The sequence below is a fragment of the Anticarsia gemmatalis genome, chromosome 11 (assembly GCF_050436995.1).
Source record: "Anticarsia gemmatalis isolate Benzon Research Colony breed Stoneville strain chromosome 11, ilAntGemm2 primary, whole genome shotgun sequence".
NCBI classification, from domain to species: Eukaryota; Metazoa; Arthropoda; class Insecta; order Lepidoptera; family Erebidae; genus Anticarsia; species Anticarsia gemmatalis.
In genome coordinates, this window is record NC_134755.1 from 6,629,710 (window position 1) to 6,653,795 (window position 24,086).

Below are 24,086 nucleotides of genomic sequence, written 5' to 3' on the forward strand. Positions count from 1 at the left end.
AGAAAAACGCGCTTTTCTAATTTTATTTACCGAAAAATAATTTTGTGGTACATTATTTTGATAATAAAAATAGAAAGATGAATTTAAACAAAAGAATTTTCACAATGGACGGCTCTTATCGGAAGCAGCGGTCTCTAGCAGACAACTTTTGAATGGGACTTGACGGACATGAAATAAGACAAATGGTGGGTGGAGTATTGTGATGTGTAATGTTTATGTCCAATTTGAGGCTACATGGGCAACTCGGACGATACGGACACGTTTGTTCGTTCAAGACTGATTATACACGCATGTGTAGAAACTAGACAGCAATAGCAAAGCTCAGTGATATAGTGTTTGCAGTGACCAAGCTAGAACACGATGGCAAATAGAACCTACTTCTACTAGATATAGCTCAAACATAAAATCTTACCCCGGTTTTATTGTTTAATTCAGATTAATGAGAGCGATTGTTCTTACGATTCATATAATCGCCTCTTGTTTGTGCAATGGCGGATATATTCCATCGCCGCGTCGTAATAGGGTTAGCTTTATACTAGACCTAGAATACCTACTTACCCCAAGAATAAATAACAAAAAAGCCAGGCCTAATCAGCGTATTGAATTCAGAACAATGCGAACCAGATCAATGGGCATCCATACAAATGTGTTCTTGGCTCAGACTAATGAAATTCCCTTTGTTTTAGGTTTAGGATCTACTTTCGAATGGTGCTGTGTTGGTGTTGGACACCAAAGACTGCGACATCAAACGACTTGAAGAAATTAGAAATGAACAAATCATTTTCTGGTAAGGAGCTGCTTTCCACTATGTCGGCAAATTATTCGCGCATTCTACTCTTTAATAATAGGGGTACATCAAAAGCTATTAGAGTAGAGAATTAATTTCCTAAACGCTTCCTCGAGCCATCCGTCAAGGACATACGACCACGCATGACGTAAATATGTAGTAATTACAGTGAGACAGTTAAATGCGAATTCAAAATAATCTGGCAACTCGGAAACTGCTTTGTATGCATAAGCTTTTATGTTCTTTTATGATTTTTATTTTTCAATTTTGCGTTGTTCTTCGCTTTGAATTAACTTCCTTCTGTAAGTGACAGCGGTCAGCTTTAAAAATAAAGTATGCATATTGCACAGACAAAAGACGAACACGTGCATAAACAAAGTTAGAATTAAATATTAGCACAATAATAATTGGAGTGTGATACGATTTCAATTCCAAATAGGAATCATGATATACGAGTGTTTCCAATAAATTGAGAGCTTCCGCGATTTTATCACTCAAGGGATTTAGTAAATCCCTCGCTGGCTCATGTATAAAAAGTTAATTCAAATGTAGCTGTCCGTGGTAACGGAAACAGATTAATTGGTGTTCCTTTTATTGGGACGTTATTCATTATTTTGTGGACATAAACGTTGCGCTATACACAATATAATGTCCATTTTATCGGCTATAATGATAACAGGCTTTATTAAATGGGTACGCTATTAGCATTTGTGTTGCAATATAATAACAATTCCAGCTCATGAAATAATTCTGGAAAACAGTGAACAAAAAGTTTTGTAATAAACTAAAATCGAGTTAGCGTTTGCTTTAGTTTTTCTTTATTTAATGATATAAATACTTTATATTACATCTAGATCTATCTGATAGAAGACAATCGCCCGCTAAATTAATCCAATAAAATAAAACGGAAATCTCATTTATTTGGAACCCAACAAATAAAATATACCCAGAAATCATACAGCCGCGAAATAAGATTTTATCTATTGCCTAGAAATTCTGACATTGTTTTATTTCCTCAATACTTAGGAAGAAAACAGTGCCAAAAAATGCTCTACTTGGTTACGAAATCTTTTATGTTTAGAATGGTAACACTTATATTTTTAGAAAAATGAAGTCGTGCTGCTGAATACACATTAAAAATATTTTTTTATAAGTTTTAAGTCTTAGCGTAAAGTGAGTGACCACAAATGCTTTGTTGAACGTTTCATATTATGACGAATGTGGTTTGTTCATCCTCTTTGCAATGCTCTGAAATCTAGGCACTACCACTAACAACAGTGACGTTGGTTTTTGCCTAGTAGTAGCATTTTATTCATGATGGTCTCTTAAATAACCTAAGATTACGTATCTTCTACTCGGAAGAAACAAATACCAATGTATTGCTGAAAGTTTATTGCTTCTGTCAACTTTAAAAATTGTTCGGCGAGGTGGGAACGGTATCGGGCCGCACCAGCCCTCCCTGTACTCTGAAACTCTTGCGGAAAGAGTTAACGACCGTGCTGGGTGCAAATTACGATAAACGATAGTCGCTATTGTATAGTAAGCTGTTTCATAATACTTATCAATTATTTAAACACAAATAGTAGGTTGAATTGACGCTGGCTTTTCAGTCTGGCAATCATTGTTCCATTTTCGTTTGAGTCTGATAAAAAGGCGTCTTTATTTAAGACTAGTGGTTTTCCGGGCGGCAAGCATTAAAGGCTCTCTTTATCTTCCTTGCAGACCACAAAGACTACGTCAATCAAACCGCAAGACTACTTTTATTATTCTTTTAAGTAAGCTTTGGCTCGCTCGACTTTTAACAGTTCGCAAATGTGCCTACGTTTTTCTTTTTCTAAAGGCAGACTTCTTCATTTAGTCTAAAATGTCTCTAGGTATATATTTTTCTTGTCACGGTTTCCTTAACATTACCACTTTGGGCTACATTTTTTTTTATTTTACTCGAAACAATGAAACAAAAGATATTTCTTCCCTTTTATAATCACAACGGGAACATTTTCATTTCTGATTCATTATGATACACACTTTTGTTTCAATGATATCTGCAATATTTGTTTAGACAGCTTTTATGCAGAGAATTCATTTATCAAATAAATGTATATAAATAAATCACAATAATATCAAAAAGATATCATCTCTTTATTTAATATCTTCGTAACAGTTTTTGTGTCTTTTACGATATGAATTTTGATTATGTCACTCATTTCGGCGCCCGAAAGTTACAAACTTATTCGTCCAACATTTTATTCTTGACATAAAATCGGCTACCAAGTTAAATTCAAAATGAAATATAAAGAACAACAGGTGAATAATACATTCGTACCATAATGTTAGTTAAAACGAATAAGTTATAAATTGTTTTGAGCTGTTATGTTGCGTTGGAACAGATTTATTTTAATTACTTTTTATCTTTATTTATTACTCTAGTTTAGGCTAAGTTTGTAAAGAAAAGATATTGTTGAGAGCTTACGTTTTAATACCAGCCGCGAATTAATTTAACACGATCGTCTAAGCGTAATTTGTTAGAAAATTATAATTATTTAACAGGAGTTTAATTTCAGATTAGTATCCCGTCAGCTTTAAATTATAAGACGTAACTCTTTAGACTAGATCAACCGTTTACTTAAATTTGTAATTTGAAAAAACTATAATCGTCCCTGTTAGTACGTGCCGTAGCGATTTTATTCTGGTTTTTGTCTCCATAGAGTTTTACATGATACGAGTACACCGCACTTGCTTGCATGTCCATCAGGGGGGCTATCACGTATCTCAGTCGACAACTATTTGCAAACCACTATACTGTACAATGTACACTATGTACAGACATTGTTTTCTCCTTTAGAATAGTGACACGTTACATGTTACGTTAGTTAGCAGCAATGTACTGAATAGTGCCCATCAATATGACGTACATTAATTGTCAACTGAGATACGTGATAAACTGTACCTCTGTTCTCTACCACTATCGACTACCGACAACCGGCTAGCTATCGAAATTTTGTCATTTAGAATGTACCTACTGCCAAAAAATATTTCTACGACGCCCGTCAGAGGCGCGGATCAGATTTTCATACAACATTTCTCGATGACAGGTCGGTTGTCGGTAGTCGATAGTAATAGAGAATTGAGCTACTGGTCATTAAAATTGCAACTTCTTATACAAAGAAGACTTATCTTGTCTGTTTGTTTCAGTGAGCCAGAGAAATTACCGAGACATATCGTCTTTTAGCAGAGCATGACATTCAAAGCGTCGAAGCAACGTCTCGCGGTCTACGCCACAGCATGGTATGACACTCATTTTCATTTTACTTATAAAGTCACGAGCAAAAATATGCTGCTGCTTAACTTATCTAGGTATGTGTAAAAGAAGTTAACAAACTTTTGAAGTAAAAAACAGACTCTTATTATTTCATTGATGAGGATGTGATTAATATATGACAGCGTATACATTTACATTGTACGATGTCTACTTTAATTCAACAATTTGTGCCAGTTTTGGATAAATATTTCTACATATCTAATAACAAACCTAAGTGCCTTTGCCTAAATATTTATGAACGCCATAAATGGCCACCAGTTTTATAACTTTAGGTTACGTTACACTTTTTTATACTTTTTATAATACTTATTTTTTCGTATTAACTTTTTTGCCTGTGAAGTTTTTATACTTATTAAAAAAAATGAGAAGCCTGTGTTTTATGAAGTTTAAAAATCGTTATTTAAAATTCCATAGAGCTTTCAACTATAAAACTGTGAGCCTAAACTAACTTAGACTTTTTCATGCTTTAATAAATATAGAACAAATGTGTTTTGAAGTTTTAATATTATATTTTAGTAAAACAAATAATATAATAGAAACTTTAATATTATTTTTTGTATGTTAAAACTCACATATTACCAAAAGTTCTGCTATTACGTTTTATGATAAACATATTAACATAGCACGTGTGAACACTTTCATAGAAACATTTTAGGAAAATTCTTTGCGATACGATTACATAAGATTTCATTATAATATTATTACGCCACACTTTCCATCTGTTACAATTATGAAGTATTCTTTTGTGACTGATTAAGAATCGGTTAGGTTATCCGGTAGAACACTGACAGTTTTTTTTTTACATTTGCTGTCAGATAGTAAAAAACCATTAAACCGGTAGCGCCATTCTCTACAGTTGGAACCATTGAGTATCGAGAGTTTGACATTTAAAATGTACTGCCAAAATAGGTTCTATGATGTCCGCTTGAGGCGCTGATCAGATATTCGTACAAAATTTCTAGATAGCTAGTCGATTGTCGATAGTGATAGAGAATCGAGCTACGGCTCTCACTCTCGTATTCATCATATTCATACTTTGTATGTTCTGTAGTCATGAAATGTGAAATTTAGGATAACATAAGCAGTAGTCAGTTAACATAATACAGCCTTAAATAGAAAACGAAATAAAAAAAATCTCGTTTAAGTTGGATATTAAAAAGCTCCAACATTTTCACTCACTAGGCAACTGTGCCGGGAGTTATAGATAAGAATACTATATACTAACTGTACTAGAGCTAACGCGGCAATTTAAAAATTTAGCTCCAAAGTAACTTTTTTTTTTCCTTTTTTTTAAGACAACTCCCGCACTTAGAATTGCTCTTGTGTCGCGAGCACTTTTACAAGCATACAAACGGACACAAAGTACAACCAGACTCGAAACAATTATTTATTTGTGGATAGCACAAATAATTGTTCCTTCCGTGTGGGAATCAAACCCACAACCTCCCGACGCAATGGTAGTGGCGTGGTGACCTAAGCCACTGCGCCACGGAGGCAGAAAATTTTCAGCCAATGATGACCTCATTCAGTCAAAAGCCTCGCCTATCTTAATGATCAACTTTCCGCAAACATATTGGCAGTTGTCACACGAGCCAATAACTTTTGATAACAACCTATATTTGTCTCTCTCACTCTTAATAAATAGCTGTCTCTGTCGTCAGCTTGAAGTAATTTGACAATGTATTTCGGAGATTTATGTTGCTTTGTTATAATTTTGATTTTGTAAAGCACATTTGTTAAGGGTTTTACTAAAGCTCCTTGTTATTAACACTTTATTTTCATATTACTTACGTCTAGCTTATTTTAAAGGAATTGTTTTTTTTTTCGTTCAAATCCACCTTATAGCATACATTTTTAAAATCAATGCGAAATATTGTACTGATTTTCCACATTCACTTAAATAAATGTGAAAAGTGAAATTCTAAGTGGTATAAGTCTATTTATAATTCACATGAACCACCAAAATTAACTACAAAATACTTGCTTTTAAGTATGTTAATAGCCGGAGATATACTTTATTCCCGTAATATAGAAACACAAGCCACAAATAATTTTGTAGCTATCGTTTGTAGCTCAAGAAGTTAAGTACTCGTCAGAAACTTAGTCATAATCAACTTACTAACATTAGCACCTGTCAAAAACTAAGTTATATCCAACATAACTTAGAAATAACACACAAACTTTCAACGCCCAATAATAATGTATTAATGATAATCCAAAGCCTATTACAACCTAACTTAATTATTCATGTGCATTATTACATTCACTTCCATCCGAGAACTTAAGCCTCATTTGTGTATCAAATGGGTACACAAGGTAACAATCTAAGCATGGATTTTGATCATTATAGCAAACACAGTTGTTTCAAGTTACTAATCAAAACTTGCAATAGGATAACTAGTAAGGAACAGCAATGCAATCAAAGAGTAATCGCGTTATACGGATATTCGATTCTCTACCGCTACAGACTATTGACAACCGGCTAGTTATAAGACAGTTGTATGAAAATCTGATCAGCACCTCTAGCGTGCGCCGTAGAAGCTATTTTTGCAGTAAGTACATTTTAAATGCTAAACTCTCGATACTGGATAGAACCTACAGGTGAAATAACGTGACAGTATTCGATTCTCTATTACTGTCGACTATTGACAACCGGCTAGCTATAAAAAAAAAGTATGTATGAAAAACTCAGCCTCTAGCGGGCGTTGTAAAAACTATAATTACAGTCCATTCTAAATGTGAAGCGCTCGATTTTCGATAGTACTGACTATACGTAGATTATCGCACTACTACTGTATATAATATTAGATGTATTTTGACTGCCTCCGTGGCGCAGTGGTTTAGGTCACCACGCCGATACCACTGCAACGGGAGGTCGTGGGTTCGATTCCCACACGGAGCAATTATTTGTGCGATCCACAAATAATTGTTTCGGGTCTGGTTGTGCTTTGTGTCCGTTGTTTGTATGTTTGTAAAAGTCCCCGCGACACAAGAGCAATTCTTAGTGCGGGAGTTGTCTTTTTAAAAAAAATAAATAAAAAAAATAAAAAAAAAATATGGGCAAACGATTTATTTAAACGATTTATTTATGTAAAAAGATGAACAGAAAAACAAAATCCAATTAGATGCACGTCTTTGAAGTAAGTATAGAGCCACAATAAGATGGCCTTTTTGTCAAAGCCAATTTTTACAAAACCGAACGAAAAAAAGTCTAGAAATGTTATCCCTAGATAATGTTTTATTTACTTTATATTTTACAAAAGAACACAGCTATTTAAATGAAATAAAATTCAATAAGAAGACTTTTATCGTACCCTTTCATATGAACATATTATTATCAGTACATAAAACAAAGAAGGTTGAGATAAGCTTTTTGTTTTCGTTGTAAACTAAACGAGACTCGCAGCGCTATAAGGCTTTATGAATAACACGCATATTTTCTTTTATCCTGTTTCTTCATTAAAGTGGCGTACTCTTGATAAATTATAGGGAGGCACATGTGTACTACACTAATGGGATGTCAGATTACTTCTGTTTTACATGTTCAGAAGGACATTTTTTTTTAGGGATTCTTTTGTAAAGCATATTATTGAACACAATACAGATAACGTAGACTACTATTTATTTTAAGGAGCATACCTGATAAGTTTCTTGTCAAGGCAGAGTAACCTATTTTCGTAGCTTTCGTAGCTTCTTGTACGTTTGCGTAGCGATCTACAAGCACGTAGCTGACATTAGTAAACTGTGTTACACATACTACGACTTAGCAATAATTTGACTTTTATTTTTTTCTCGCCTAATTTCGTCATAATAGGTATTTTGAGAAATTTATTTTATTTACTTGCTAATTGATTATATTTAACTTGTCAAAAAGTGTCGAGTGTTGCTATCTTAAAGCGTTGTTTCAAATAAGTATTTAATAAATCTGCTAATTTTATTTCAGTTTCTTCAAATAAATAAGGTTAATTTTAAAAACTTCTGAAAACCTCAATAACAATATTTTAACCTGAGTTTTCATTTCAAGGCCTTGTTTCCAAACAAGATAAAATTGAAAATTATGTATTTTTTTACCTTATTTTCCGCAGTCTATGTATATTACGTAACGCAATGTTACATTTATGCCTAAGGTTAGAATTCCGAACTCATCCGTATACGAAGATTTATTCATTTTCTGTGTACACACTGAACAAGGAAAACCAATCTGAATGCCTCTTGCATTTAGATTTACGTAAATGTCTGTAAGCACATTGTGTATAGTACCATCGTTGGATTCAATTGAGTTGAAAAAGCGAACGCTATTTTTACATTTGGACCTTTTGATCCAACTTTTATTACGAAATAAACAATGAAACAAAATAGTCACCCAAAATATAAAATAAAAAAAACAGGTAAACAAAATTATACATACACACAATACACATCATACGTCACTTAAATATTTCCCTTCTAATAATTTACATTGAAGAAAAAGCTTCATAAAATTGGTCTCACTCACACTTTATATTTATCTAACAAAAATATTTTCGTAAAATTGCATTATTTTAGATGGACGGATCAAGCCCCAGCGGAATGGTAGCATTATCATGTAGCTGTGTTTTCATGAATTTGAATCAAGCTATGAAAATGCATACGTAGTTAGTTAAAAATACAGTACCAGTACGTAAATCTGTTGAACAAACAGATATTAAAATATCATAATGCTTTCGTTATTTACCATTCCAAATTGGCAGTGAGGATTTATTTGATGAAAAATGAATTATACTTCGAATATAAAAGATTTTCTACAATCACGATTCTCAATTTGACTTGGCTTACTTATTTGCTTCGTCCCTTTTTAGTTAATATACATTTGTAGGCAATTTCTGTCATAACGTTCAGGTTTGGACGTCGTTTTCAATCCAATATTACTACAAATGATTGATCGGTTTTAGAGTCTACGATATTAACATGAACTATGTATCTATTAAAGAGGTTCTGAAGAAGAATTATGGTAATAGGCTCGCCCTCTATCATATAGTGGGACTAAAATTGATAATGGCGAAACGAGCTGAAACGTACTTTCATACATAATATCACACCTGTTGTATCCTAAAGGTGGTTAAAAAAATTATTTCATACAACTCTGCAAACAATTTCCAGTAAAACAGGCGAGTTGATATGAATACATGTGTGTATGTATGTTTGTATGTATGTATGTATGTTTGATCCATTAGTGTCAGTATCCATTCAGTTAATGCGACAACATGTAGGCTAGATTATAATCTAAATAGCTAGTTGGTAATCCACATTTGCAAGTCAATTTACTACTTAACTACTGTTGAGTGATGTGTATCAACAAATGTATTGCATGTGTACGTGTCAATATACAATATTAGATATGTATCACACTATAGTTATAGAAAGATATTTGAGCTTGATAGTTGAACCAGTATCTCTATTAAATACGATGATGAAAGCCAATGCTGATTTTAGTCTCAAAATCGTACCCCAAAAACTTATATATGTCTATAAGTAGTAATTTAGAAAAAAGTACTTTATTGATGATTGCATAGGATATATACTTTTTCTTTAAATTTCTAATTAAAAATAATAAAAAACGGTACTCTAATTACGTTCATATAACTTTTATACGTTTAACTAATTGCTAGAATAAAGATTTATGCGTTTAGTAGGTTGTATAGAAAATTACCTGTAATAAACTCTCAGGCGGATAGTTAAAAGATGTCATCACGTTATACCTCTTTATCTTATCTCAGGAATCATAAAAGAACAAGATACTCATCTGCATTTTACAGACACTTGGGAATGTTTGTAGACTAAAGTAATTGACTTGGTAAATAATACATTTCGGGTGAATTTTCTTACGTACGTTCTTTGGGTCAAGGTCACAAAAATGTCAAATTTGCTCAGTATGCACAGCAAATATTTACCATGTCCTCAAACTTTTTCGTTTTTATTCTTACAAACATTTGAGTCTTTGTTTACTAGCGCAATTTTCTACAATCTTTAGTTTTGACTAGATAACCGACTATACAAAAATCTGATCAGCGCCTCTACTGGAAGCCGCAGGAACTAATATTGAAGTAAATTTTTAAATGTCAAATTCTCCACACTTAAAGTACCGCGCGTAGGATACGCGCTTCTCAGATGTGATGAAAAAAAAGTAATGTAAACGATGATAAATTCCCAGTAATAGGAAATGCTTGAACTTTATACGAAGTGAAAACAGCAAGTAACGCGAAACCTCTCGTAACATGTAAAGGAAATATCAAAGCGTTTCCTAATTCACACAAAGCCGTAAAGTAGCCTTGTCGAATTCACAGTAGGTGCTTATTCCGTGTGAGTGATAAAGTGAGGCGTTTTAAATGGCCACTTCCTTTGCTAAAATGAAAATGATACTTAGCGATTGAATAACGAAAGTACTGTTTAGAGTTGAAGTGTAAAAATCGGCTTAAGTGCCTGGGGACTGTAAAAAATTGGGCCTATTTTATGACTCATATCAACTTTTTATGATAATGACAAAATTATGCGTGCAATGACTTCGCTCTGACTGAGAAAACTTCGTACGAGAAGTGTACTTGAAGGACGGGCTGTTACGTCTTAACCCATTACAGCATAAATGTCATCCATGAATAAGCGTACCCAAATAATACTTTATTTTTGGTAAATTGCGGACCCTAAAACTATTAAGTCACGTTCTTTAAGAAAATGCGCAATTTATTGTCGTGTTTAATGTTTATTCCTAGAATATTCTAGTATTTTGTCTGAAATAATAGCTCTTAGAAAGAGTACTGCGTCTAAGTTTTATTAAAATTTCTGACCGCGGGTAACGTTAGCTTATTAAATACGAATTTATACAAAACAAAGCCGCTATTATCTAAATGATCCATTGTTTAAAATTATGAATAAAACAATCTCTTATTTCAATAGAAAATCCAGATTTTTATGTATAAATAATTGGAACTTTAACTTACAACAAATTGTGAGTGAGGCGTAGTTTTCCCTCCACGAACTAAACTGATTTTTGTGACCAAAACTGATTTTGGTCACGAAATGTTCTAGAAAATATTGTTTAATTCGGCTCCGTCAAATGTATACTATTTGCGGCTTCATCTTATTAATTGAGAAGCTTTAGATGTGCGACGTTGTATGTCGTCTTTGTGACGACGTTTGTCAATCAATAACTTTGTATAACGATGTCGTTAAGTAAATACACAACTTAGTACATTTTGTTACGACACGCAATAATGTTAATTTACAGTCTTTAATAAAAGGACTGCTAAGTGTTTGACATTTAGACGACAAGAACTCGATATCATCGCACCTTATCGCGATAATGTCAATAAGTTGACAGTGTTTTATGACAACGGTTTCACTTAGATTTTCTTTTCCAGATCATTCGAACGCTACAGAACTGATGACGAATGGCAACGCAGTACGAATGAACCCGAGGGGCGAGCCTGACGACCTAAACTTCCACATTTGCGACGATAGATTATAAAACATGTAATATATTAGGCTAGTTTTCTACCTTTAACTCTTAATTGTATATTTAATTAGGAAAATGATCTCGTAAGTAATTACCAAGTGAAAGATAACTACTAGTTTTTATATTGATAATAATATTGTATATTCATTATTCATAACATCAATTTGCCCTTTTGTCGATTAGGCCGACACGATACATCGAAATTAATTATGTCTAAAAAACGTTTGGATGTTGACTTTTTTCAAGCTACCAAATTAATTATCTTCTGTATAAAAAGGCAATTGGTCCCTTTTTGCATATTTTTTTTGTAAAGGACCATTTTAATTAAAAAGTGCTGCGTTTGTACCACGCAAACAATACAAAGATTCTTGTATTCATAATATGGTATAACATTCCTATCATAGCTGTATGATTTAATTCTGCTTTGAAATAATTAAAACAAAATATTGTGGTAAAAACTACTTTCTTACTAAGTAATCCCATTTCTTATTAATCTGTATATAGTTGGTACAATTTTAATATGTAAATTAACTTCCTGTATACGAACAACAGTGGAGGTAAGAAATATGGTTCGTAATTTACCTTCGTACGCACGAAAATTCATGATCAACCCAATTAGTTACATCTACATAATTTTCGAATTATTTTTATTACGTTATCCTAATTAACAAAATGTACAAAAAACAATATTCTCAGACTTTTTAACAAACCTTTAAAACAGCAACCAGGGTCGTTAGTGAAACCTCATTTCTTATAAGGTCAATTTACAGTAGAATAAAATTAACAAATACCTACCTATCCTATAGAGTTTAAATAGTATTTGAAGAAGCTCTCTAGTCTATCTTTCATGTGCTTATACTAATATAAATCATGTTTATTTTCGTATCAGAGATTCATATATTAAGAAAGACAATACACATACTATTTTTGTTAACATTTGTGTCATGAAGAATATTGATAAGAATATATTGAGTAGAACTTAATTTTTTCAATAAAAATGTTGTTGTTTGCAAGTATCTTTTTATTTTCACACTACCATTCTAAGCCAAACCAGGCTAACGAGTTGAAATATTTTTTAACAATGAATACTCAAACTATTTAGATCATAATCACGTTTATTTGTTTCGTGACAAGGTGCTATATTCAATCTGTTGTCAACACATACATTTGTATTAAAAATAACCATTAGTTTTAATCTGGAACACGTTCAAATCGATTCTCAGAATACAGTGACTAATAACAGGGAAACGATGAACTACATCGCACTACACCGACGGAAAAAGGTTAACGGGCAGGGATACACGCAAGGACGATGGGAATTTTCCTTTTTTCGTTAGAAAGCAGTTTGGAGCAATTACACGGGACAATTGGGACAACCGTAAACTACCTTAAAGCAGGCCGGTGAGTATCTACCTTGTTGATCAAGACCCCTAAGAAACTCTGAGATTAATTTCTTGGGGAAGCAAATGCCACTATCTCAACAAGATTAAATAAATCCTCTTTTTTGGCGACATCTGGGACGAGCTGTAAGCGCTGGTTGTATTGTACCTATATATTTATTTTTTCTTGTACTTAGTGGGATGAGGGTTATTTATTTGGTTGCTCTGTCGTTGTTATTCATTTGATTTCATAAGCTAGCCTTTATTATTATACTAGACAGAAAAAAATCAGAAATTGTCTTCTGATTTTGTTACATTAAGAAAACAAAACCTAGGTAAGATAATTTGTCTATAAATCAAACCCGATGCCAGATTTAGCAACATCAATCCGGTATTCTCTCTATATTGGAATAAGGCCAATTCGCTGGCAGTCATAACAAGGTTTTATTAACCTAGTCTAGTTATATTTGATTATGTAAGTTCATTGTTATTTATGACTAAAATAGAACACGGTATATACAATTTTACCATACACTTTAAAAGCTACTGCAGTAAGCGGCTGATAGTAAAAATAAACTGCCTTCAAAATGAAAAATGACAGGTTTTGCTTTTAAAGGTTTAACTAGACGGAAGAAAACGTCGAGGTTAATAGCAAAACTTTTTAGCGGGAATATCGTAAAAAGTCGTTAAAAGGATCGATAAATAAAGAGAAATTTCGCCATAACAGATTATTATTTTTTATTTTATACGCAGATACGGAACATTTAAAAATACGAGTTAAAACTTAAATCTGATTTTGATTGTTATAGACTACGATTTTCTTTTAACTTTGTTAAGAGAGTTGTTATTGTAGATCTATGTACAAAAACATGTTTTCGTAGTAACTGAATTTGTAAAGAATTTATAAAACTCTTTATTTCTTTAAAATGTAAAATTACTTAACAAAAATAACACAGTGTATAAGCATCTGAATATTTTTTCTTTTGCACTTTAAAAGGGCATTGAAGTGAAGGGAAGTGAAGATTGCCAATTTTGACAATTATTTCCGACTCCATTCATTTCTTAAGTAATATAGCAGGTAATTACAAGGAGTCAAAAAGCGCGTGGGTATAAAAATAATTACAAACAATTAAAACATTTTTTGTAGCAGAATCACTGTGTTGCTGAGAATATAAAGCGTCCTTAAATATTTTGAGTCTTGACTCAAGTAGTAGACCTTTACGGAAGAGGCCTTTTGGGAAAAAGTTTAACAGGTCTATATTTTACCTTTATTAATACACATTTTTAAGCCAGTTAAGTATCTGGTCTCAAGTAAACGAGCCTCGGGAGAGACACAATATAAATTGGAGTACCCAGTCGAAAAGTTATACAGACTTTTTCTATGCAAATCGCTGTATATTTCACTATTTAATCAACAGTTCTCCATCCTATTGTGTTGAGTACAAGAAAAGAAAAATTTGGCATTGTGTAAACCTGATAAATAGTACCTCCGCATATTCCTACGCAAATTAGAATGCCGGCGAGATAGCCAGCCATGTATAAAATTTCGGTCCAGTTTTTAGACGGAAATATGGAAATTTTCTGCTAAAGTAAACACGCTTTTTTGTTAAGATAATATTGGCACTACTATAAACCGAATCTGATTTCCTTATAGGAAAACAAAGTGTAGGAATATTGTGCCTTATCTTGCGTATCATCCAATGTATTGAGTCTATAGATATTATCGTAAACGGGATTTTTTCCAATAATCTTTCCTTCGCAAAAAAGCACAACTTGAAAATAGAAGAGAGTTTAAATTTTTGTCACAATCTAAGGCCTTTTGGCTGCAATCGTTATCGTCATTACGTTTTTGGGTTAAGTGGCTTAGAAATATTCACTTAGCCGTACTTAGTACAATTGGAATCTGTTATTATAACTTTTTAAATCGTTTAAATAATACCAATTTCTCTAACTTCGGTAACACTTTTTGGTTAAGAACAATTATTCCGTCTAGTAATGTTCATTATACCTATTAAATTGTATTGTCCTTGACAATGCAATATTTATGTGTCTGTATATAAGTTAATTCAGCCATAAAATTATGCTAATTCCGTCGGGTTGTCGCGTCAGTGTCAAAGCGGAACACATCGGAAAACTATTCAAGTAGAAATTCCAATTTGCCTGTACGTGTGTTACAAAAGTTTATATGTATTTGCAAATAAATTACATTATAAGTAAAGTAGGTATATTTTCTTACTTTCTGATATTATACGACTAAAATATCTTAAAGGTAACTCTTATATTTAAGTGTACACACAAAATAATTATTGCGTTAATGCATTAAATCCGCCTGTGTACCACTGTGCATGAAGATTGAGAAAAAAAGTAATCATAGCGACTAGATAATTTTACAATAATTCCCACAAGACAGAAACTAAGTTTTCGAAGTATAATTCCAAGGTTAAGGTTGGATTCGTGCAGAAAATTCATATCTATAAGGATTACGGGTTAACAGGTTAATTTTATACTTGCGTAATTTTCAATGACACGGAAAGTTTTAGAAGACTACCCGCATTTGCTCGAAGTTTCACAAAAGGAAGTCGAATGAATACGGTGTGGAGGCAAGGAGATTTTACCAGTCTCTTGTTCTATTTGCTATGCACCAAGTAATGGCCGAACGCCAGGTTCGCACGAGTTTACGACGACGAAGAAATTTATGGTAATTCACACCCCTACCTCAACTTTAAATTACTCAACGCAAATTTTCAAGCGCCATGATGTTTGTATATCTGTGCTAGGTAATTTTGTATTGTTTCTCGTTAAATGTTTTAATCATTAAAGATTAAAAGTTTTATTTAAAACTGAGAATCTATTTTCTTTCGAAGTTCGTACGTCGTCGGCGCGACGGCGACAAAGTTTGTCACTCTGAAACTATTATAATACTGTTAACTCCATTAAACTGTGACTTCGTAATGTAATTGCTAAGCCAATTACGTAATAAGATAGATATAAATTCTAACTATGAATTATTCTTGGAATTTGTTTATAGCTTTCCTAAATTAAACCTACTAACAGCTACAAATAAATGTCCATCGTAAAGTTAATTTCGGTTTAATATTGGGAATGGAAAATGTATTTTCCGCTTTAAAATATATTTTTAAAAAGACATCTGTTTATTTTTTCGAATAACAGCGAGGCTAATGATATTGCTGCGTTTATATTTAACGAGTATTTACCTTAATGGTTTGGTTTCTTGCTGTTATGGTAAGAAAATGTCTATTTTTAGAGCGTGGTTTATTTTCAAAACGAATTCAAATCAAAAAGATGTTAAGGTCAGATAACTTCATATTCGTAAATTCCCTTTAATTCTCTAAATCTATTCACATTTCGAGTCAAGCGCCTACATTACGTAAATTCCTGAAGTAATTAAAACTTGGAATGGCTTTCAACTTTCTTTTTGTTCTCCCTCATTTCGGCACAAAAGAAATCTAATGTGCGTTCGGATAAACGCAAACCTTGTCCTTACAATTCATATACGAAGTAGGAAAAATACAAAAACAAATGTTAATTAATAAGAGGAAATCCTTTGTTTGTTGTAGATATAACTCTCTTATATCGGAGGGGAACCACAAAATGAGATTCTTTGCGAGCCTGACCACTTATGAGATTTTTTGCGACGAAATATTGTGCATAATATATTGCATTGGGATCTCGGATACCGTGAGTAAGTAAACGCGTAATAAAACGTGGAAAAGATTTGTATTATGATCAACCGGGCATTCTGTAAATGCCTAGCTGGTTTTCGTTTCAGGTATTCCTCTGAGGTCAATTCATGTATTTTTCAAATGTAATATTTCTGTAGTGATCTGGGACTCAACTTTGGGACTCATAATTTAATACCAAAACCTTTATATTGATGCTGTATAGATTTTGAATTTGTGTTAAAAAATCCCAAGACATTTGTGGGAGTAAGAAAGTATTTCAAAATTTAAAAAAAATCTAGAAAAATAATGCTCAGCCTACGCTTTACTTTCAAATACATTTATCTCAATGCTTAAAAAAGCAAAACAGCTTATTTACGTAGAACTACAACAAAGCCTATTACAAACTTTTTAGTACCAACAATAGAATTCCCAGGAGTGCTGCCATAACTACTATTATTGTTTGACAGACAAAAAGACGTAGACACAAAGAAATATCTATTAGGTTTTTTACTTGTCCAGATAAAAATATATCTTGACAAGTAATCAGACTTGTAACAGACCTATTTCATGAGATGAAATTCGCGGGAAAACTGGATGTAACAATCGAGTATTGATAGAATATTTCGTTATTCGATCGAGAGAACATCCACTGTATTGAGGAGGCTGCTTCTATATTCCATACAGATCTCTTAAGGTCTGCCGATATCCCACGCCGTTAATATCTAAGGGCCTTAAGAAATGCTTCTCATATTCTCTAATAGATATAAGATGTAGGGTCCATAGCGTCTCAAATATTGTGGAACGGTATCACATTATATTTTGGGATTTCAATAGGTCTTAACTTTCATCTCCTCTCAAGGTCGAATTTGTCGTAAACAACTTTACAAGTATCGAACGAACTGTTGTCTCTACTCTATATTTGTAGCTTTTAATGTAAATAACTCTGTCTATACCAAAATTATGTGATATTTACTGCGGTTAATTATTTCGTATGTTTAGCTGGCGGAGGAATTATGACAAAATTGGTTTGCAACAACAACCAAATAAAATGGAGACACATTTGACATAATATAATCAAAGCTTTAAAGTGCTACTTTCAAATTAATTGGATAGACAACGCAAATAGACCATTATTGGAGTTTTTTTAACATAGTTGCTTAGCTGCCAAAAAAAAAATACAATTAAAAACTTTCTTCACCTATAAAAAGGTTTCTGTTGAAATTATTTGGCTGTTATTTGCACAATTCGGCATCAAATCAGGCTTGCTATAAAATTAAATAAATAATCATGAATTAAATTATATCACCGGAGGTATAGAAGTAAATAGAAAAGATCTCACGACGATAAAATCGTGAAAATAGCGTAAAATTCGTATGTATTATTGGAAGAAATACGCCACTCGTCCTATCCCGAGTGTAGCAAATAAGTTTCATTCAATTGCAGCTGAATGTGCACATGTTTTCTTCGGTACTATATCGATTAAGTGTAGTAAATTGAATCCGGTATATCCAGGTTATTGGTCTCTACCTAGGAAATTACTTTTAGTACGGCTAAGTTTCGAAACTCGTTGGAAACCAATATTGCTTTCAGAAAAGGCACTTGGTATTTTTCTAAGCATCTATGTCGTAACTTTTAATGAGGTAGCGGAATTTATTAAGAATTAAAAGGATTCCGTTCGTGTAATATTTCAATTGTAATGCTCATGCTTGTTATGTGGCAGCATAGAAAAACAAAATATCTAGTACACTGGTATTAAATTTATTATAGCTTAAGATCTTAGGAATTGTGTTAAATATGCTAATGAGTTAGCTTTGAAACAAAGTTATATGAATTATCTAAGTTACTTAGTGTTCAAAGTTTAAACATAATAAACTATAATGCATAATTTATTTGCAAACAAGATTATCCTAGTGAAGACACACACAAACGTTATCTTTTAAAAGCTTTTTATGTCTTGCGACGTTGTGATTCAGAGTATAAGTAGAAGATATTATGTATATTATATCAATTCAAGTGTAAATCGTTTAAATTATAAAAAAGACTCCTTGAATCCCAATTATCCGAAAGGCTACTACGATCAAAAGGAATTTACATTTCCTACTCGCAAATATTTGCAGCCGATTCCTAATTATATCAAGTTAAACATTTCTTCTCCTCAAAGCAATTACGTATCTGTAAAGAAATTTTTCCGGTTTATTTTATGCAGAATACTTTGATTTCCTTATTAAATACACCAATACTCTTTCAAATGAACTTTAGGAAAATTTGATTGCACTTTCAAACGGCAAACTCGGAATCGTGAGTGCTTTACTCTTCAGAGTGGGCGGTCACGTACAATTTTACTAAAACGATTCGAAAAGTTCGATAAGTTTGACGCACTCCAATCACACCATATGCCGATGACCGTCGAATAACATAGCGTTATCATAACAACCACTCAACAAGAATAGATATACTTCCTTAACTTTGCCTCGCTGAGTTTTGCTTTCACTTAGATCCCTCGGTTTCAGTTACATAATTGAGTTTGTACCAAGATAACAATATCAATGATAGGGCTAAGTCCATTCGTTTGCAAAAGCGCACGAACTTGTGATCATTCTGTTTTTGTATGAGTTTGTTCCTTAAACGATGGTTTTCCAACACTTTTGATCTCTCAACTCAGTGGAGTTAACCGTAATCGCATTTTCAAGCAAAACTTCTATCAGATTAAGTTTAATGATCTAGAAGTCAGTTAAAAGAAAATCTAGATCTGAGAGCTGAAAGGTCGTGGATTTAGGGTTAGAATATCTAGATAGTATTTTGTAGCAATTTATTCAACAATTGCCTCAAACAAATCTAAGCTTGAATTGAGGCAATACTTTGGTATATAGACGTCAAACTGTATGACAAAAAAATAGGTACATACCTAAATCAAAAGCCATATACAAAAAACAAAAAAACATAAACAAGTTACTTCAATAGCAACAAAATCTTTCCAACACACCAATGTAATAAAAAATATAAAAATATGTGTCAATGTACGAGGGCCATGTGCATTTTCTTATTCTTTTTCAATTGCACTCGAATTTTCCGTTACGTTTTCCTCGAGTTAGGGGTAGCGCGTGAACTTGGGAAGGGTAAATTGTTTCCAATTTACTGAGGGTGTATCTGAGACCTTAAGCGTATAAAATATATTTAAGGAAAACTATAAGAGATTTGAACGTATAATCGATATCCTTTCACTTTATCTTTCGACTACATGTCGCCGTCATTTGTAACTTGTAGACACAAATGTTGCGATTTAGTCACCTACATAGATGGCTGGCAGGAAATGGCTGAAGGAAGAGATCGGCGAATGAGTTTGAAGAGACCTTGGCCATCAATGAGACAGTATAGGTTATAAAAAATCGTATGTATGTTATGATTACTAACCTAATGCAGCGTTCAGACCGTTTAATTTTAATCAAAATTTGAGTAGTATTATAACGTGTATGAACGTTGTAGAGATAATTAAATTAATGAATACTTGCATTTGTTTGGTTTATTGGCATCGGTTCGCATTCGTCGTAAATACTTTAAAGCTTTTCTGTTGGAATACAGCCACAATTTCCATACATATTTTAATACAAACAAACAATATGAAAATATAATTTCACATTAACTTATTTACATACACGCGGTGGAACAATTTTGGAGGCTCTCCCCTCACTCTGTGGGATTTGTCGGCAATGTTTATTAAGGCACTTTTACTGTGCTCCAAGTGAAACAAAAAGGATCTTAAATATTCACTAATGTCATTTGTTTGTGCTGTTTAAATGAAAATTATAACGAAATTACTATAATTTATCTTGGCAATTGCTTTAGTAGTTTATCGACAATACTTAATGAAAGTGTCTGAATACAACACCGACGTCAATTTTAAACGGTAGTGTAGTCTTCAAAGTAATAGCCAATTAAACAACATAAAAACGATCGAGGAAAATATTATCAGTGTTTTAAAAGCCAATCAACTATGTAATCAACTATTGGTTCTAATAAATGTCGAACAATTTTCCACGTCCTGGAAAACAATATAAAATTGCGGTGACAACGATTATGCAAACTTTGTCCTTGTTGTTCAATGTTAATCTCGATTAATATCAGTTCACTTATAACGTTCATTATCGGCGATGAAAAAAAATTCATTTTAAGCTCGTTCAATTACATCTTGTATATGGGACGACCTCATTATCTATTCAATGAATACAAAATACCCTATTTAAATCTATAATTCAGGAAATTTAGTTCCCTAAACTAACTTAAACTAAGATAAAATTTATGTGGAAGTCTATGAATAACAAATAAATACTTGTTTCAAATGCGTATTTATAATAAACAAACATAATTTTTGTAGTAAATTTCTATAGTCTTTATCCAAACACGTAAAATCATATAAAGAATTTTCTGCAGACGTCATAAATCTGACCGTAGTCAACAAGTGGCCTGGGCTTAAGGGCTTGGCTTTCTGTCTTCAATGTATTGTTTGCTACTCAGACAAAATTCTGTAAAATTGTTATAATTTACGTTCGTAGCTGTAAAAGAAATGGCGCAAACAAAAAACAGACAGTCCTCAGTATTTATTGTAACAGCTTTATCGCCAAAGTTTCAATTTATTGCAAAGATCTCGACAAACAATGAATTCACACGTTATTTTGTGCTGTAGCGGAATCTCGAATTTTTCATTTTAAAATGTTGACCTTTTACGTCTCTTTCTCTTAGCAACACGTATTCCAATACTTTTGCGATACAAAAATATTTATACGACGATAGTCACTTGATTATACAGCCCCAAGTTATTTGTGATCGCTCACTGTTGATGTTAAAACTTTTGATTTAAAGTTTCAGAAGAGCCTTGTTTATCTGAAGACCGAGTTCGTAATATATCTTTCCCTCAAGAGACAGAACTGGTATAAATCCAGAACATTAATCTACGATTTCCAACAGCCCAACTATCTAGTAAACAAAACGTGCTGGTATAAATAGAATTTAATGCGAAGCGTAAGCATTAAGGTGCCATAAATTATTCACAGTTGATAAGAAATACCCAACAAAATCCAAATAACGTACTTTGCCGCTCGATAACATCGAAATGATTACCATAAATTTCGTGAGTGTGTAACACTAAAATATCTTCTTAACTCAGAACCATGGACCGTCAGTATTTTATGGTAAAATTTATGTTATGCATCGGTTACGGCGTCAATATAGGGATGTTAATGTATTTGCATTCCGAAAGCAGTATTACGGAAGATCGACAGATTTAAAGTAAACATGAAAAACTAATAAATGTATTGATATTTCTACTATCCAATAACACTTCTCTTAGAAGAATATAAACTTAAATATGATAAATCGCTATGCGGCAGACTTTATAGTAAACTTTATTCTACCTCAATCGGTGCGACATTTATATTCAAACTTCAACGGGTCAGTATTTAGACAAGCAAAGTTATGACTACTTTTTAAGTCTAGACAGTTTTATCTTCTAGAAATAGCCGAATTCGAAAGTATCATTCCGCAATGTTCAATTCAAGTTAAGGTTCAGGTACGGTGGATAATTCGAAAATTATACAAACTGTAGCATTTTTTTAAACATTTAGACAAAGCTTGGCAGAAATCGTATTCCGTTACGGTTATTACGGGCTTCTTTATGATGACAGCTTATCCAAAACCAATAGTAAAAAAGTAAAAGTATGTACCAATAGTAAAAGTATGAAAAAATAAACAAAATAACATTTTTATAAAAAAAATGCCACGGTAAAGTTACTTACGTATACTTACGGATAAGAAATTAAGTTTCAACAATACATTGATTTATTAATTAAGTAAGTGAACAAACTTAACACTATAGAAACTAATTTAGTAATTAGAGAGCCAAATCATTGGTTCCTTCTAAATCATCTCTCCTACTCTTCATTTCGAATCTATTTTGTACCTGCTTAAAATGTGCGGGAGCTTTACGTTTCTTTTTAGGCTTCTCACTTCCCTTCACTTTATTACTGAACATATTTTTTATCTCAGATATAGCCGCAGTTTTTTCCTGTAACACTTGAAATCCACTTATTCGAGATTTCGGCGTCGCCATTGTAATAATATTATTTCTATTCGTCGTAACAGTGTTTTGTTTTGTTTTATTAGCGGACTCATTATCCGATAGTAAATCGTCACTTAGATGGTCTTCAGCAAAATTTTCATTTTCGATATCTAAAACATCTACTTTTGGTACGGAAACTCTAGACCGCTGCAATTGTTTAAATTTTTCATTCTCTTCGTCTATAGTATCATCGAATGATGTGACTAGTTCGTCTTCTGGGTGATAAGGGTTATTGTACCCGGATCGTTTCGCCTGCTGCCTTTGAAAGACTTGGGTAGCAAAGTTTTTAAAAACATTGGTGGTTATAAAACTGTTTAATATTTTCACGACATCGTCTGTATCTATTTTTATGTTGATCGTTTTTGCATCTGTAGTAGAAAATGTTAACCATCCCACTGAAAAAAATCCTAAATTTAAATCTCTATTGAGGGGCGATCATTTATTTTTAAAACAATGTACTTACCTAAACATAATACGAGAAGTAACATAGTCGGAGTATAGAGAGTGCAAGTAGTACTTACCATAGAATTCTTGTACAAAAGCTATTAAATATTAATGACTAAAATTACTACGCTTTAATCAAATCTCATTATAAAAACACACCTATTAACCAACTCATGAATACTTAAGTAGTTAGTCTTCATATTTGTTTGTATTTAAACAAGCAAATACACAAACATTTCGTGTACATGAAAATGTGTTAAATTACAACTTTGCTCTTTCTCGTCTAGTTACATTTGAACTTTGTTGAACCCAAACATCAGAAGTCCGTTAGCAACTATGTTAATATGTTGCTTCAGATCACATATTTGCGCCATTACAAATTTAATTAGAATGAGGAAGTGCTATAATATATTAGGTCTATCTACTTACAAAATAAATAATGTACTAATTTAGTCTTTATAAATAATTTAATTATTGAGGTATATTTTGGGTCGTCTTTGAAGGTTATGAAGTCTATTTTTCATGTCGACACGACTACTAGTTCGTCGCATCTTGCAGTGACTGTTTAGCTATAATTAATTGCATACAATGTCGTTCTTGGAATAACGTCATTTATATCCTACATACTTCCACGACGTTCCATTGAGTAAGGGAGCAATTAGATAGATACATGTAATGTTTTATAAATAAAGCGTTTCTTTTTAGTATAATAACTATATTAATTGAAAATTCTTGTCTTACTGCTTAACCTGGGCGTCTCTTAATGATGGAAGTATGCACCCAAGTATCTATTTATCTATGGATCTGCCAATCATAGAATAGAGACATTTGGGTATGCGATCCCGACCTAATCGAGCCACTTCTTTTCAATTC

The 24,086-nt window shown here is 32.6% G+C and overlaps 2 protein-coding genes across 2 annotated transcripts in view; one reads left to right on the top strand and one right to left on the bottom strand.

Annotated features, from left to right (window-relative positions):
* Positions 1–12,531, top strand: part of LOC142976732 (tachykinin-like peptides receptor 86C) — an 84,129-nt gene extending 71,598 nt beyond the window's left edge. Inside the window, exons 8-10 of the mRNA XM_076120258.1 lie at positions 687–787; positions 3,980–4,072; positions 11,501–12,531. Coding sequence (XP_075976373.1) covers positions 687–787; positions 3,980–4,026 — 148 coding nt within the window. The 3' untranslated portion in view covers positions 4,027–4,072; positions 11,501–12,531. The remainder of the gene's footprint in view (positions 1–686; positions 788–3,979; positions 4,073–11,500) is intronic.
* LOC142976731 (salivary peroxidase/catechol oxidase-like) overlaps positions 6,942–24,086 on the bottom strand; it is a 159,969-nt gene continuing 142,824 nt past the window's right edge. Inside the window, exon 13 of the mRNA XM_076120257.1 lies at positions 6,942–7,123. Coding sequence (XP_075976372.1) covers positions 7,108–7,123 — 16 coding nt within the window. The 3' untranslated portion in view covers positions 6,942–7,107. The remainder of the gene's footprint in view (positions 7,124–24,086) is intronic.